At 36.3% G+C, this 15,432-nt stretch overlaps 1 protein-coding gene across 1 annotated transcript in view; it reads right to left on the bottom strand.

Annotated features, from left to right (window-relative positions):
- LOC127538664 (uncharacterized) overlaps positions 1 to 15,432 on the bottom strand; it is a 91,288-nt gene that overhangs the window by 37,650 nt on the left and 38,206 nt on the right. Inside the window, exons 7-8 of the mRNA XM_051962429.1 lie at positions 14,835 to 15,120; positions 11,973 to 12,205 (exon numbers count right to left, since the gene is read on the bottom strand). Coding sequence (XP_051818389.1) covers positions 11,973 to 12,205; positions 14,835 to 15,120 — 519 coding nt within the window. The remainder of the gene's footprint in view (positions 1 to 11,972; positions 12,206 to 14,834; positions 15,121 to 15,432) is intronic.

Here is a 15,432-nt window from a genome sequence, read left to right as displayed (position 1 = left end):
TTTAGGAATTTTGCTACCTAAACAATATCGAATTTGAGCAAACAAAGTGAATGAAATGATGTACTGTCATGGAAAAATATGCTTACCAAAGTTATTCTGTGTGAGATCAAAATTATAGTAAGAACTAAAATGATTGTTTATCTGTTGATGATCACCAGAAGTAGATGATAAGGTAGAAGAGAACCCATTCTTGTCTGAATTCTGGGCTTTTCCAAAGACTTTCACATTACAAAATGACAAAACCTTTTCTCTTCCTGGTTTTGTGATAGTCACATATCTTCCATTCATTTCCCCACAATTGAAAATCTGTTTTATCCCAAGACCCAAGGAAGGAATGATTGCACATCTGGAGAGAAACAATGTTGTTATTAATAAAGATTTAGTAGTGCTTATATATGAGTTGTGTAGGAGAAAAAGAAAATATGAATTATTTATCTCTTGGTGTTACCACAACTTTACTGCCCAATAGTTTAGCCCCATTTATTCCCTAATAATTAAAAGTAGCTTCTTGAAAACAGCATTTTTGGATATAATTTTTTGGCCTTTAGGTCCTAGTTGAGTTAAAAAAAAAGTTTCATTGAATCTATGGATCCAGACACATCTAAAGTAGGAGGAGTAAAGAGAGGACAAGGGGAGCACAGAATTTAGCAACCAAGAAGGGAATATGCTGAAGATGATGGCAGAATTGTCTTCACTAATCTAATATTTTCATTTTGCTGTATGTAAATTTATCTTCAGAAATGTCATATTTGAAGTGATTCTTCAATCCATTACCAATCCACAAATTTTTAAATAATACCTGGCATTCCACTTTCCGCCGTGATGAGATGTGTCTCCCACCAAAATCAGGGTTCCTTTTATTAGTTCAGGACAGCAATCTTTTCTATTGGTGACTGACACAAATCCTAGGGTTTGTGTGGAACCCAAATCTATCATCCACCAAGGGTCGTTCTCTTGGAGGGTTTGAACACAATAGTCACTTTGAATAGATCCATCCATAGGTTTTTGAGGAGACTGGGAAGGAATGGAGGCACTGGACTGTGAGGTTGGTCTTTGTTCTGAAAGTAATGGACCTGAAGATATGAGAAAAGTGAGAATAAATGTCAGAGACCATGTGACAAGTGCATCCTAGGGGACCATTTGAATTTAGAAGTCCTAGGTTCAAGTTCATGATCTGATATATACATATATATATATATATATATACATATAAATATCCAAGATTTCACATATTTTTTATATATATGTGGTATACAGGTAAATAAACAACCATTAAATTACAAATGTTAATTATTTAATAACTATCTACAAATAGTGATGGTTAACGAATAAAAATTCTTTTCAAGAGACTGTCTACCTTAGGGTGGCCTCTCTTAAACCATATATATATATATATAAAATATGTGAAATCTTGGATAAGACCTTTTCTCACTCTGAGCCTCCTTCCTACTTTACAAAGTGAGGAGATTGGGTTGACTTTAAATTCATTGAGGACTTTGGCTCTATATCTCAGAATCTGTGATTTCATGTTGAAGAGTTAGTCCAGGAATAAAAGAAATATTTCTAAAATGGGTCAATAATCAGTAGTTATAGGCAGTAATGTCACTCAGTTTTATGATCTATTAGTTAACACAAACTATATAGTATATGCTATTGGCCTGACCTTTCTCTATAGATTTGTAGAAAAGAAGACATATATCTATGCACAAATTACGCTAGGGATCTCAATTTAGCACTCTTGGAGACCTAGAGATTAACTTCTAGTTTCCAGTGCTCCAGTTCTAGGGGAAGATTTTTAATCTCGTTTTAGTCATTTGCATATTGATTAACTTATTATATTTAAGTATGCATGTATATATACATATTTAAAACAGATATTAAAAAATGAGCAGAAAAGGTTTAAGAGAGGCCAGCCTAAGGTAGACAATCTCTTGAGAAGAATTTTCATTCGTTAACCATCACTATTTGTAGATAGTTATTAAATAATTAACATTTGTAATTTAACGTTTGTTTATTTACCTATCTATTTCATCTGTTCCTCATTTTCTAAATAACCAAAAGGCCTTCCTTCATGTATCTACTCTGTATGATTAGTCTATATCATAGTGAAGAGAAAGGGATAAGGACTGGACTTTAAATTGTATTGGTTAAAGAACTCTGTGGAGAGAAACGTCCCTCATTAATGGGTTGGCATTTCTCTGCAACTTAAGAATTCTGGAGTTTCCTGCAAGTGATTTGCCCAGGAGCCCCCAGCCAATAAAGGTCAGACCTGATCCCAGGAGTCCTTGGCTTTGTGAGGACTTGCTCTATGTCCAATAGCCCAATTGCCTCCCAGTGTAGCAGACACAAATGGCAAAGTAGACCTAACTTATTCTCACCTCCCAACTTTTATCTCTGGGTCAATTCCAAAATTTTCCACTAAAATATTCATTCAAGTCCCACAGAGAATCCTTTATTATTGGCTATTCTTGCTACAAAGATGAAATTTAACAGGAATGGATGAAAATCAGTGAGTCTTGGGTTCAAATGATCAAGTTCTAATTAAATTGCTGGGGGAAAAGGAAGGTTCATGTGCTAGATACAGAAGCAAGGTCTCAGGCTTGTCCGGGGCCTCTTCTCAGATTCTCTTTGCTTCTTATCCCTCCTAGGACTTTGCTCCTGACAATGGAACAGTCAGAGTCTTGTGGAAACACATGGATGCCCCTCTGCAAATCACCTTCAGAGAGTATAGATGTTGCCCCAAACTTTTTTGAGTTTAATTTATAATCCATTTTGCATGTGTTACTGAGAAATATTTTTGAACTTTTCTTGAATATTTTGGTTTCAGCTTGTTGGGGTTTCTAGCTTCACATGACTTTTGCCTGATGATTTTTTTGGTTTTCATATATTCCAAAGCAAGCAATTTTATATGCCAAAGGAGATGCCATGATTTCAAATCCCTGTTTTTTTCAGTAGTTAGAATTGTAATTAATCATTTCTGACTGATTTGAGGGGTGACTTTAGGGTTAATATATTTTATTGAGTGATTTACAGAAAAATCATAGAAGAGGTACAAAGACCTTTGATGGCAACTAGAATATCAACCAGTCTATTTAATGCTTTCTGAAATCTAACTTAGGGCTATTTTTTGTGGTTGGGATTAATTACTGGAGAAACCTGGAGATGGAAGGACAAATTAAATATATCTTTGTTTATATCCCCAGCATTAGGAAGACTCATAGTGAGCTGTTGACATTGTGAGGAGACCTCTATCCATCCTGACTTGATGGCCAAGGAAAGGAATTTAGTCATCCTGATATAATTAGGTACTTGTAGATTTTTTACTGTGGAGAAGTGAGTCATAAAAATCTAACTGTGATCTTAACCATACTTTTGCATATGAAGTATCCCCATATTATAGGACTTTTAATGGTTCACCTGAAGACATATTGAATACTTTGGGATATAGAGATCAAAGAACCTCACTTTAAAGATTAGAAACATTTTTTCCAGTGATGGGGAGTAGTATCTCAATAGAAATTGTAATTAATTAAGAATTACAGTAGTAAACTACTGTACTGAACTATACTGTACTGAACTACAATTTACAGAGTAAAGTGAAAGTGACAATGAAGAAGGGATAATGATATTAAAGGGCAACACTATAGTGACAGAAAGCTATGGCAAAAGAACTCAAAATTCCAGTGGCAAATTTCTGGGTTTTACATGGAGTATGAGCAGACTGGACAATCTGTGACCCTCTTCACAGAGTAATGTTTTTAAATGTATTATTTAAAAGACAAAGACATTTAAATCTAGCCAAATATAATGTTATACAAATTTCAAAATACCTTAAGAACTTTGACTTTATATGAATTATATTCTCAACTATTAATTTTTCACAGAAGGAACTATGTTATGGAAGTACTTATTATGAGGGAAAATACTCACCAGTTAGGGCAGTGTCATCATTAGCCTTAGGTAATGAAGTGACAGGAGGAGTGACAGGTAGGTCACCATGAGAGATGAAATCTGATGTTTTCCCAAAGACTCTTACTTCACAGAAAGATAGAAATATTTCTTTCTTTGGGCTGATCACACTCACATATCTTCCTCTCATTGTTCCACATCTGAAAAACTCTGTTTTTCCACGGCTCAAGGAACCAATGACTGCACATCTGAAGGCAAATCATATTTTATGTGTCAAGAATCAAAATTTTAAAAAAACCAAATTTAAAAGAGCTACAAAGAGTTTGGCAGAAGAGATTAATCCCTAGATTTATTTATTTTCAGATATGTCCAGAGATCAACATTAAACAAGTTTGTAGACTGGAAATAATAAAAAGTCTTGTCAGGAATGACATCACAAAAAGGGATGTAAATGACAGCATCATCTACCATCTTTTTGCAGTACCCATATTAGGTAAAATCTTCTCTTTCCCTTTATATTCACAATTAACTTCCTTACTATCTGTGATGTTAATCACTAAATCTTGTACATCATTCCTTTTCTGTGACATGTCTTGAAGTTACCTTTTTTTGAACTTTTTTTGGACACCTAGTACCAAACAAATTATTGCCCCATAGTAGACACTTCAATGTGACTCTTGATCAGAATATAATCGAATTAGCATTTTGTATCTTATGTGGTATATGCTCAGAATACCTCCTAAATGGATCAAAATAAACAGTCTTTCAACTAATCAATCACTCACTTTTAGGCTCTGGTTCTTTCAGTTCACCCAAGGCCACTTAGCAGGGACTTCCTTTCTCAAAAAACAATTCTTAGCAAATAATTTTCCTAACTGTGATTACATAGTGACAATGAGACTCCCAGCCATAGCTTTTCTTCCTAACATTCTAATTTTGTACATAATAGTGAGTACTTCTTGATTCCAACATCCTGTCTGGTTATATACTAGCATATCTTTCTATTTATATGCAAGAGTCTGTTCCCATTTTACTTTCAATAGATAAAACTTAGCTTCATACTTGGAATTGAAAATGCCACCATTTTCAGGCAATTCCCCAACTAGAATAAATGCTCCATATAATTCTTCTGTACAACAATCTTTTCGAGGGGTGATTGCCACAGATTTCACAGTTTCTGTTGAACCCAAATCCACCATCCACCATGGATTAATATCTTTGTTTGTTTGAATACAATTGCCTTCATCAAAATCACTTAGGAGAGACCCATCTACAGCTCTTTCAGGAGATCCAAAGGGATTGGAGATGCTGGACTGGAAGGCAGGTTTCCCCTTTGATAACACTGGAGCTGAATGATGACATATGAGGGAAAAAAGTCAATCAACTATCTGATGCAAATTGCAGACTTCATTAATAGAGTGAAGAGTTGTCCCCAAATCCAGGGACAAAAGAATGACTACCACTTTAAAGAAATGATATAGAACACTTCACCACCCACTGACATTGCTATTATATATCATTTTCATTTTTATGAGTTTACAATCTAACCCAACAAAATGTCCTACATGAATATACCTAGTATACTAATGTATATCTTTCTCTTTTAAGCAGGAATGTGGAAAGAAAAAGCCAAATCTACATGACAACATTCAATTTCTCTTTGTAGAGACCAAAGGCAATTTTCTGCATCCTTCATTCTGATATTTGCATTTGTTAAGCTCATACAATTAGAAGCTCATAATGATTTTTAAGGTAAACTATGTTGCATGTGATGACAGTCATAAACATTTATTTATCTTTCCTGGTAACTGCAGTCCAACTACCATTCCAATCAAAGGCTTTTTTGCGTGTGATAAATTCTGTAAACCAATGGACCCATTATGCAAGTGAGCATTTATTTCATTCTTTTACTAAAAAGGACATAGGTTCCCTTTAGAAACATTAAGGGGGGAAAGAGTCAATTAATACTAGCCAATTCTACATCAAATATTTCATGTGAAGTAAAAATAACTAAAAAATATTGAAAATATATGGATATTTAAAATATTTAGTTATTAAAATATAAGAGAGTCCATAGGAGAAAAGAACTTACTAAACATTTTATGGTTCTGATGATGGATATTGTATTAATCCCCCTCAACATACTTATCACAATTCCTTGAATTCTGTCTGAAACCTAACTTACAATAAAAGTGAGTTCCCATTTTGTCAGCTGGATATGAATACAGAAAGGAGTAGAAAAAGGAATTAGAGAGAGAAGAGGAAATAAGAAAAGAAATAGAATGTGGTGTGAAGACTGAATGAAATTGGAATTACTTTTAAAGGGAAGAGTACAATTAGAAGAGAGGCATAGTTCATAAAACTTTTTAGAAATTCTGCTACCTTAATAATATCTGATTTGAGGAATGAAAGTCAAAAAAATGTGGTTGATCCATTCTGGTGAAAAAATATACTCACCAAAGTTGTTCTCTGTGAGATCAAAATTATAGTAAGAACTATTAGAATCATGATTAATTATCTGTTGGTCATCATCAGAAGTAGGTGATAAGGTGGAAGAGGAATCATAGAAGACATTGTTTTTTGAATTCAAGGTTTTCCCAAAAACTTTCAGATCACAAAATGATAAAACCTTTTCCTTCCCTGGTTTTGTGATTGTCACATATCTGCCATTCATTTCTGAACAATTGAAAACTTGTTTTATCCCAAGACCCACGGAAGGGATGATTGCACATCTGGAGGGAAATAATATTATTAATTGCAATAGGATTGAAGTGATTTTACTTTGGCTGTGCAGACAGAAAGAAAAGTAAAGATGAATTATTTATCCTTTTGTGTTGTTAGGCAGTAGTGGTTACCATTGCTGCCTAATATTTAAGCTCCATTTATTTCCTATTCATTAAAATAAAGATTAACAACAAAATGAAAAATGATTTTACTCAAATATACCACTTGTATCCTTCAGGGCTTAGTTTAGCAAAAAATTAATGCTTTGATTTTATGTTCTTAAAGATATGTAAAGGAGGGGGATTGATGCGAGGAGGAGAAGAGAAAAACAGACTGTGAGTACCAAGGAGTTAACAAATTCCATTTGTCTAAAGTTTTCTTTTCAGCTATAAGTATAGTTAGTTTCAGAAACACCCTATTTAAACATACTCTGTAATTATGATGGAATATCATTGTTCTGCAAGAAATGATGAGTAGGATGCTCTCAGAAAAATTTGGAAAGTGCTCCTTGAACTCAAGCAAAGTGAAATATACTGTATATAATAATAGCAATACTGTGAGATGATCAGCTATAAATGGCTTTGCTTTTCTCAGCAATACAATGATCCAAGACTATAATTAAGGACTTATAATGAAAAATTCTATCAATACCCAGAGAAAAAACTGATTATATCTAAACACAGATTGAAACATACTTTTTCTTCTTACTTTACTTTTCTTGAGGATTTTTCTTTTACAGTTTGACTTTTATTGAAAAGTTTTGCATAACTTCATACGTGCCTTCTCAATGGGGGTAGAGGGGAAGAAAGAGAGAGAATATGGAACTCAAAGTTTTAAAAAGAAATGTAAAAAATGTCTTACATGTAAGTAGGGAAAATAAAAATATTAAATTAAAAACTATCTCTGACAAAAAGAAATATCTTATTTGAAAAGTGATTCTTCACTCCATTACCAACTCATCAGCAGTATGTGGTTAAGTGACTTTGCCAGGGTCACATAGCTAGGAAGTGTTAAGTGTCTGAGACCAGATCTGGACTCAGGTCCTCCAGACTTCAGGGCTGGATTTCTACCCACCGCGCCACTTAGTTGCTCCCAACTTATCAGCTTTTAAATGAGAAGGCATAGGTCAATACCTGGCATTCCATTTTCCGCCTTGATCAGGTGAGTCTCCCACCAAAATCAGGGTTCCTTTTATTAGTTCAGGACAGCAATCTTTTCGATTGGTAAGTGACACATATCCTAGAGTTCGTGTTGAACCCAAATCTATCATCCACCAAGGATCATTCTCTTGCAGGGTTTGAACACAATAGTTACTTTGAATAGATCCATCCATAGGTTTTTGAAGAAACGGGGAAGGAATGAAGATACTGGACTGTGAGGTCAGTCTTTGTTTTGACAATAATGGACCTGAAGAGATGAGAAAAGTGAGAATAGATGGTTAGAGACCAAGTGACAATTGCATCCTTCAGGATAATATTTGTGAGGGTGTAGCTTTGTGTTTTGGAAAGATTGCTGGTTTTGAATTTAGAGATCTTGGATTTAGGTTCAAGTTTTGACACATACTAAGTGTAAGCCCTTGGACAAGACCTTTTATTACTCTGGGCCTCTTTTTGCTCCTTTCCAAAGTGAAGAGGTTGGATTGACTCTAAATCCTTTGAGGAGGAAAACATGAGGATAAAAAGTTCTTCATCTCAGATCTTGTGAGTCAAAGGAAAAGAAGAGTAACTTGAGAGACAAAAGGAATACTTGAATAGTTATTAATTGTCATTCTTAACATTAGGAACTATTAATACTTACAATGACCACAAGCTATATAACACATTCTACTGATTTGGCTTCTCTATACATTTGTAGAATAGAAGAAACACATCCATGTACAAGTTTTCCTGGGGACCTCAATTTTGTAAAGTAACTCTTAAACATAGAAGTCAACTATTAGTTTCCAGTACTTCAGCCTGAGGGGAAGATTTTCAACCTTGATTTAGTCATCTACTCTATTGACTACCCTTCTCAACTTTTTGTCATTTGTAAATCTGATCAAGTTGAATTTTAAAATTTTTAAAAATCACTGACAAGAAAAAATTAAAACTTGAATAGGGATGAGTAGAGAGCATACCATGACTATTCCCTCCACATGAACATTTATTCTTTACTCATTTCTCTTTGTAGATAGTCAATTCAACTATAGTTGTATTTTATTGTTTATTGATTTACCTATATATTCCAAATTTCTTTCTACTCTTTCTTTAAAAAACCCAAATGGCCTTCCTTCATGTGTCTGCACTTAATACTTAATCTAAGTCAGTGAAGGGAAAGGGATATTGATTGGGCCTTTAGTTTCTTTAGTTAAAGGAACTCTGTGGAAAGAAATATCCTACCACTAAAATGGATTCTTACTTTTCTGCCATTTAAGAGTTTTAGAGAATTTCCTGGGACGTTGTGAGATCAAATGATTTGCTGAATCCAGGTCATCTTGGCTTTGTGGAGACTGACTCTTTATCCACTAAGTTAAATTGTCTTTCAGCACAACTTGGCTACAACAGCTATGGCTTTTGGTGTAACAGGCACACATGGCAATATAGGCGGCACAACTTGCTTCTCCCCTCACAAATTTTTTCTCTTCTTAAACCCAAACAATTGCTCCTAAAATGTTCATCCAAGTTCACTATGTTATTATTTATCACTGGGAATCTTCTTAAAAAGAAAAAATTTACCAGAGATGGATAAAAATTAATGAGACTTCATTCAAATGATCAATGTTTGGGAGATGGAAGGTACATGTCAAGAAAGATCAGGATTATTAGAAAAAAATGTGAGGAGTATGAGAAGTTAGGTTTCCACAGATGTTGTCAAAACAGAATGAAGAAAATGGTGAAATATCTTGTTAAGATATCTCTAAGCAGTCACTGTGTGAGTCAAAGAACTGATAAAATTACTGATAAAGGGATCTAGGCCTAAACTGGCCCAAACTGGCTAGTGTCAATGACAGGGCACGCCTTTTAACATATGGTGAATAAAGAAAATTGTAAATCTGACCAATCATAACTCAGATTGTAAATCCAATTAATTGTAATTCAAATTATAAATCCTACCAATTGTAACTTGGATTGTAAATCTGACCAAATGTAACTCAGACTGTAAATCCAATTTGGACCAATCTGAGCCTTGAAGGGAGGTGTAAAGAACCAGAATGAAAGTATAAAGCTTGCTCTTGCTTCTGTATAGGTATATGTCTGACTTGGGAACTTTTCTTGAGACTTGTCAAACAAAGGATTCTTCTCTCTTAAAATTAAAAAAGTGCCGATTCTAACACTACTCTTGGACTAGCTTCCAACTAGGGAAGCAGTGGGCAGTGGCAGCTTGTCCCGGGCTTACTCCCCCAAAACAGTTGGGTTACAAGGACTCTTTTTGAAAATAGAGAATAAGATCTCAAACCTGTCTTGAGCCTGCTCTTAGGACCTCTTTTGGCTGTTCTTATCTATTTCAGGGTTCTGTTCTTTACAACAGCAATCTTGAGGAGTGTTGTGGAAGAACATGAATGACCTTTTGCAAATCACCCTCAGAAGCTCCAAATGTTCCCCAAAGCTTTCTTGAGCTTAATTTTGTTATGATCAAAATCTGTGATAAAGAAATACTTATGTCCAAGGTTCTGAACATGATCTCTTTATGAGCCAAGTTTAGCATTTGCCAATGAAAAGACCCAGGACAAATCAAAGATACAGCTGATAAAGCAAGTCTTTTATAGAGTTGGTTACATAAGTTACTAGTGATGCAAACTAAATTAAGACTGTCATGGAGAGAGAGAATGGGCAAACATTGGAGGACAAGATTGACTTATCTTCCTTCCCTACTCTCAACCTCTTCTATAGTCAGCAAAAAGCCAGATTTTGAGTTTGTGTTCAGATGTTAGGCCACAAGAATAAAGACTCAAATTTTTACAAATTTTACTGAGGCATAATTATTAGGTCTGTTTGATCTTATTGATTCTATTGATTAGATTGCACTGAATAGATGCAATTCTTAATCTAAAATTAATAAAGAATACAAACTAATGTAGGTATTAATTTTTGATTTTGCAACTTCATAATCCATTTTGCAAAGGTTATTGAAGTATATATGGAACTCTTCTTGATCCTGTTAATTTTCAGTCTGTTCCCCTTGTTGATATCACTAGTTCCTTGTGATCCTTGTCTTATTGTGGTTTTGACTTTCATTTATTCTAAAGATAGCAATTTTGAATAGCAAACGGGGTTAACAAAACCTTATATTCTTGGGTTTGGAGTGGTTGGATTTGGCTTTTTACCTACCCGTTGTGACTTTAGATGTGATCTTAGAGCCCAGTGTATTTTCCCGAGTGATCTACAGAAGAGTCATATAAGAAGTACAGGATCTTTGAATGTTTTTATGCCTCCTGAAATCTTATAGATACTTTTTAATAGTCTTTTAGTGTCCCCTGGTTGGATTTAATTACTGGGGAGGGAGACTAAAGTTGCATTACTGAAGATGAAAGGCTTAATGAAAAGGCATTCTTGTGAAAAGGCATTCTACATCCTTTAATGTAGAAAGATTCAAAGATGCTGACTGTGTGAAGAGGGGAGTCACATATCCATCTTGAAGCATTGGAAGATGAAAAAAAAATCAGTAATCTCCATATACTTAGGAGCTAGCAGGGACCTAGTTTGGGTGAATGTCATGAACATCTCATTTTTACCACAATCCCCCTTTTATATCCCAAATCAATAAAGAATGTAGGACTTTTACTGAGTCCTGACCTGAAGACATATCAACTAGCCTGGGATATGGAGAACAAAGAGTAACATTTATCAGCAATGGAATGTAGGGCTGAGCACTCCAAAAATTACAGCTAAAAATCCTAAAGAATAGTGATAAAATGCCAATGAATAGGGAGGATGATATCAAAGGGCAAAGTTGTAGTGGATTACACTTATGGGAAGGTAGTTCAGCATTCTGATGGCAGGTTTCCCAGATTCACAGGAGCAGGAGAAATCTGGACAATATCCGAACCTTTTCTCAGAGTAACGTTTTAAAATGCATAATATAAAACACATAGAAGAAACAATTATATTGACATATAAACTTCTAAACATCTTTAAAAAAAGTTTCTAGACCTTAGATTAAGAACTCAGTTTTTACATGAATCACATTCTCAACTGTGAATCTTTCACAGAAGAAATTATAGATTATGTTACTGAGGTCCCTATTATGAGGAAAGAATATCTGACTTTGTGACACCTTTTTGGGGTTTTCTTGACCTTGATATGTGATATATAGGTGCCATTTCTTTCTAATTTTACATAGTTATAAATTTATAAACTCACCAATTAAGTCTGAGGCATTGCTAGCATTGGGCGTTGAAAGCTGAGATTCAGGACTGGGTGTTGGAAGATCAGGAGAAATTGACTCGTTTGCTTTTCCAAAGACTCTTACTTCACAGAAAGATAGAAATGTTTCTTCTCTCTTTGGGTTCACAACACTCACATATCTTCCTCTCATCATCCCACATCTGAAAAACTCTGTTTTTCCATGGGTCAAGGAACCAATGATGGCACATCTGAAGGAAAACCATATTTTAATTTGGAAAGATTCAAATGTGCTGAATGAAAACATCTGCATAGAGGTCAAAGATGATTAATCCTTTGCCTTACTTATTTTAAGAAAGGTCCTCAGATTAACATTAAACCAGGTTTATACATTGGAAATAAAACAAAGGTCTTGTGAGGAAGAACATCACAGAAAGTTGTTCCCTGGGCTGCAAGTGTCATCACCAATCCACTATCTCCTTAGAATACCCATGATATGTACAATAATTTTCTCTCATCCCATATCCTTTCATTAATTTCTATGCAGCCTCTGCTGCTAGTCACTAAATTTTGTTTATTCTTCCCACACTTAATTTTTTGGTCTTCTCCTCCACACTAGCTCAAGATCCCTAGCCCTGAGCACATTGCCAAGATATAGTAGATATGGTAAAATAACTGTTGATTGGAACACAATGGAAGTAAAGCTTTTGGTTCCTTTGTGGTCTATGGCTACTTCACCCTCAGAGGATGATCATAAATGTCTTCCAACTAGTATCTCCACCTCTAGCTTCTGCCTTTTTCAATTCACCAAAGCACAGCTACTGGGATCTTCCTTTCTTAAACACAGTTTTTGTTTAATTTTAGATTTTCTTTCTGACATTCAAGACATGGAAGCAATGGTGAGTACTTCTTGAGCACAGCATCTATTCTCCACCTCCCTAATTCTATCCTAGCATATCTTGCTGGCTATATGTGAAACCTTGTTCACGTCAACCATCAGGTACTTACAAGAAAGGCTAGTAGACCTTAGCTAAGAAAAGTATGAAGGGAGTCAAGTGCCAGAATTATAAGGATATTGCATTTCAATGAATCCATGACTTGTTTTAGCCCCTCCCACGTGTCGGATTCTGTGGTAGGCATTGGAGTCACAAAGGTAAAAAAGAGATAGCTCCTGTCCTTGGAGACTCACTCTCTCTTCAATTTCAGGGAAGACTATGAGATCAGAGAGATCAGGACAAGTGGAGATGGGTCTGGATGCAGGGGGAGCACCTCACGGGGGGAGTCAGGAGTGAAGGAGGAGATGGGGACAGAGGGAGTATGGCTACTATGGGATGAGGAAAGGGGGATGGGTGGGAGCTTACAGCTGAGGGTCTCAATTTTTCTTGTAAATGTGGGACAAGGTTCTCAGCTGAGAGGGTGAGGCAGAGGGAGACATGGAAGGTTTCAGGGATGATGAAAACATTTGGAAGTGCTGCTGTGAGCAGTGGGATTGATGAGGGAGGTGCAGTAGGATTGACCAGCCCCTGTGAGAAAGCCCTCCTTTGGAAAGGAGAAGAAACAATAGCAGCTGAGAGTGTTGGACTCAATAGGAATGGTGGCAGGATTTTCTCCCCTTTGTGTGAAGGCACAAAGACCCTTATGGTGAGTAACAAATTTATGTTACACACGGACTACAGGCTGATGTGTTTGGTAAGACTGGATGGCTGGAAGGAAGTGTCCTGCTAAGAAGTGACAGCTCTAGGTACAGGGTTAGCTGTAGAAGGTCTAAAGATAAATTTTGCACAGCACTAGGTGTTCCCCACCCACTGCGGTAGAGTAGGGAGGCTGCAGAAAGCCTGAGCATCACTGGCTGCAGCCAGCTGGTAGAATTTTGGGCATGGCTCAGACTGGCAAATGGTGTTTGCACTTCTTGGAAGACCTGAGGTCTCCACCTAGTTGCCATCATGATTTCCCAGGTTTCATCTGAGATATCTGATTAGAAGCACAATAATCAGGTCTCTTCTGTGTTTGGGATTGCTGCAATGAAATACCTCTTATGAATCTGTTAAGGGACAAGCTACCCTGACAAACATGACAGCATGGAGCTGCTTCTTCCTCTGCTTCTGAGCAATGGCCCAGATTCAAGCTTTCTGGTTCAAATTCTGAATCTACAAGTAGAAGGCCCTGCCTCTGCTGAAGGGGTGTCCAAGCTCTTTCAAATCAAAGGGTTTAGACAAATATCTAGAGGCCCTTTCTAGCAGGCTATCCTCTCTGGGTGGTGGGTTCAAAACAAGGTCCCCAGCCCTAGCAAGCTGCACTCTCCCAGGCTGTAGCCTTTCTGAGGAGAGGGGGCAAGAACCGAGGGCAGAAATGGGAACAGCAGCCCTAGTGATGGCAGGCAGGGGCAAAGCCTCATGGCAGAAATCCAAGGGCCAGAGAACTTGGGCAAGGAAGGGAGGAAGGGGACAGAGATCTCAAAGATGGGGGTTGGGGACAGAGAAGCAAGAGTAGGAGGAGGAACACGGGTGGGATGAGACAAGTGACAGCTGGGGACTGATGAGAGCTTTTCTCAGTCCTTCTGTTTTCACTTGGAGTTTTTTTTAAGGTTCTTTGTGTGTGTGTGTGTGTGTGTGTGTGTGTGTGTATGTGTGAGGTTAGGTTTTTAGAGTATTATACCCCTAATCCCAGTTTCCCAAAAGAACCATGGTTTTTACTGTGTGATTCTCCTTAGTATGGTGCTTTTGGGGAATGCATATGGCAGAACTATTACTATGCTACTTCTTCTCATTTATAATATTAGTCAACACCCACATAGAATTTTGAAAGCTGAGAAGCACTTTACCCATCTTTTCTCATTTGATCTTTAAGATTATTTTAAAGAGATAAAGTTGAACTTCAAACCTGTTATTGGGCATCCCTCCTTCATCACGGGAGTCCCCCACTAGAATCAATGCTCCTCGTAATTCTTCAGTACAACAGTCATTCCGAGGGGTGAGTGCCACAGATTGCACGATTTCTGTAGAACCCAAATCTACCATCCACCAAGGATTCATTTCTCGATCTGTTTGAATACAAGTGCCTTTTTCAAAATCACTGAATAGAGACCCATCTACAGCTCTTTCAGGAGACCCAGAGAAACTGAAGATGCTGGACTGGAAGACCGGTTTTCCCTCTGATAGCACTGGAGCTGAAATGATGAGATATTTGAAGAAAATTCAATCAACCCTCAGATGTAAAGGGAAGGCTCTATTATTAGAAAGAAAAATTGTTCCTTTACTCAGAGACAAGATAATTATGACTATCTTAAAGAAATGACATAAAATCCACTGTCTTTCCTAATGTATATCATTTTAAATTTTATTCATAATATAATTCATTAAATATGCTATACTAATATACCATTTTCTTTTAAGAAGTTATGTGGAAAGAAAAAATCAAGACCACAATATCGTTTGCATTATAGTCATAATTTTCTGTTCGACTTTGTTTGTGGAGTCCT

The sequence above is a fragment of the Antechinus flavipes genome, chromosome 5 (genome assembly GCF_016432865.1).
Source record: "Antechinus flavipes isolate AdamAnt ecotype Samford, QLD, Australia chromosome 5, AdamAnt_v2, whole genome shotgun sequence".
NCBI lineage: Eukaryota > Metazoa > Chordata > Mammalia > Dasyuromorphia > Dasyuridae > Antechinus > Antechinus flavipes.
Note: the sequence above shows the minus strand (reverse complement) of the source record. Positions and strands in the feature narration are given on the sequence as shown.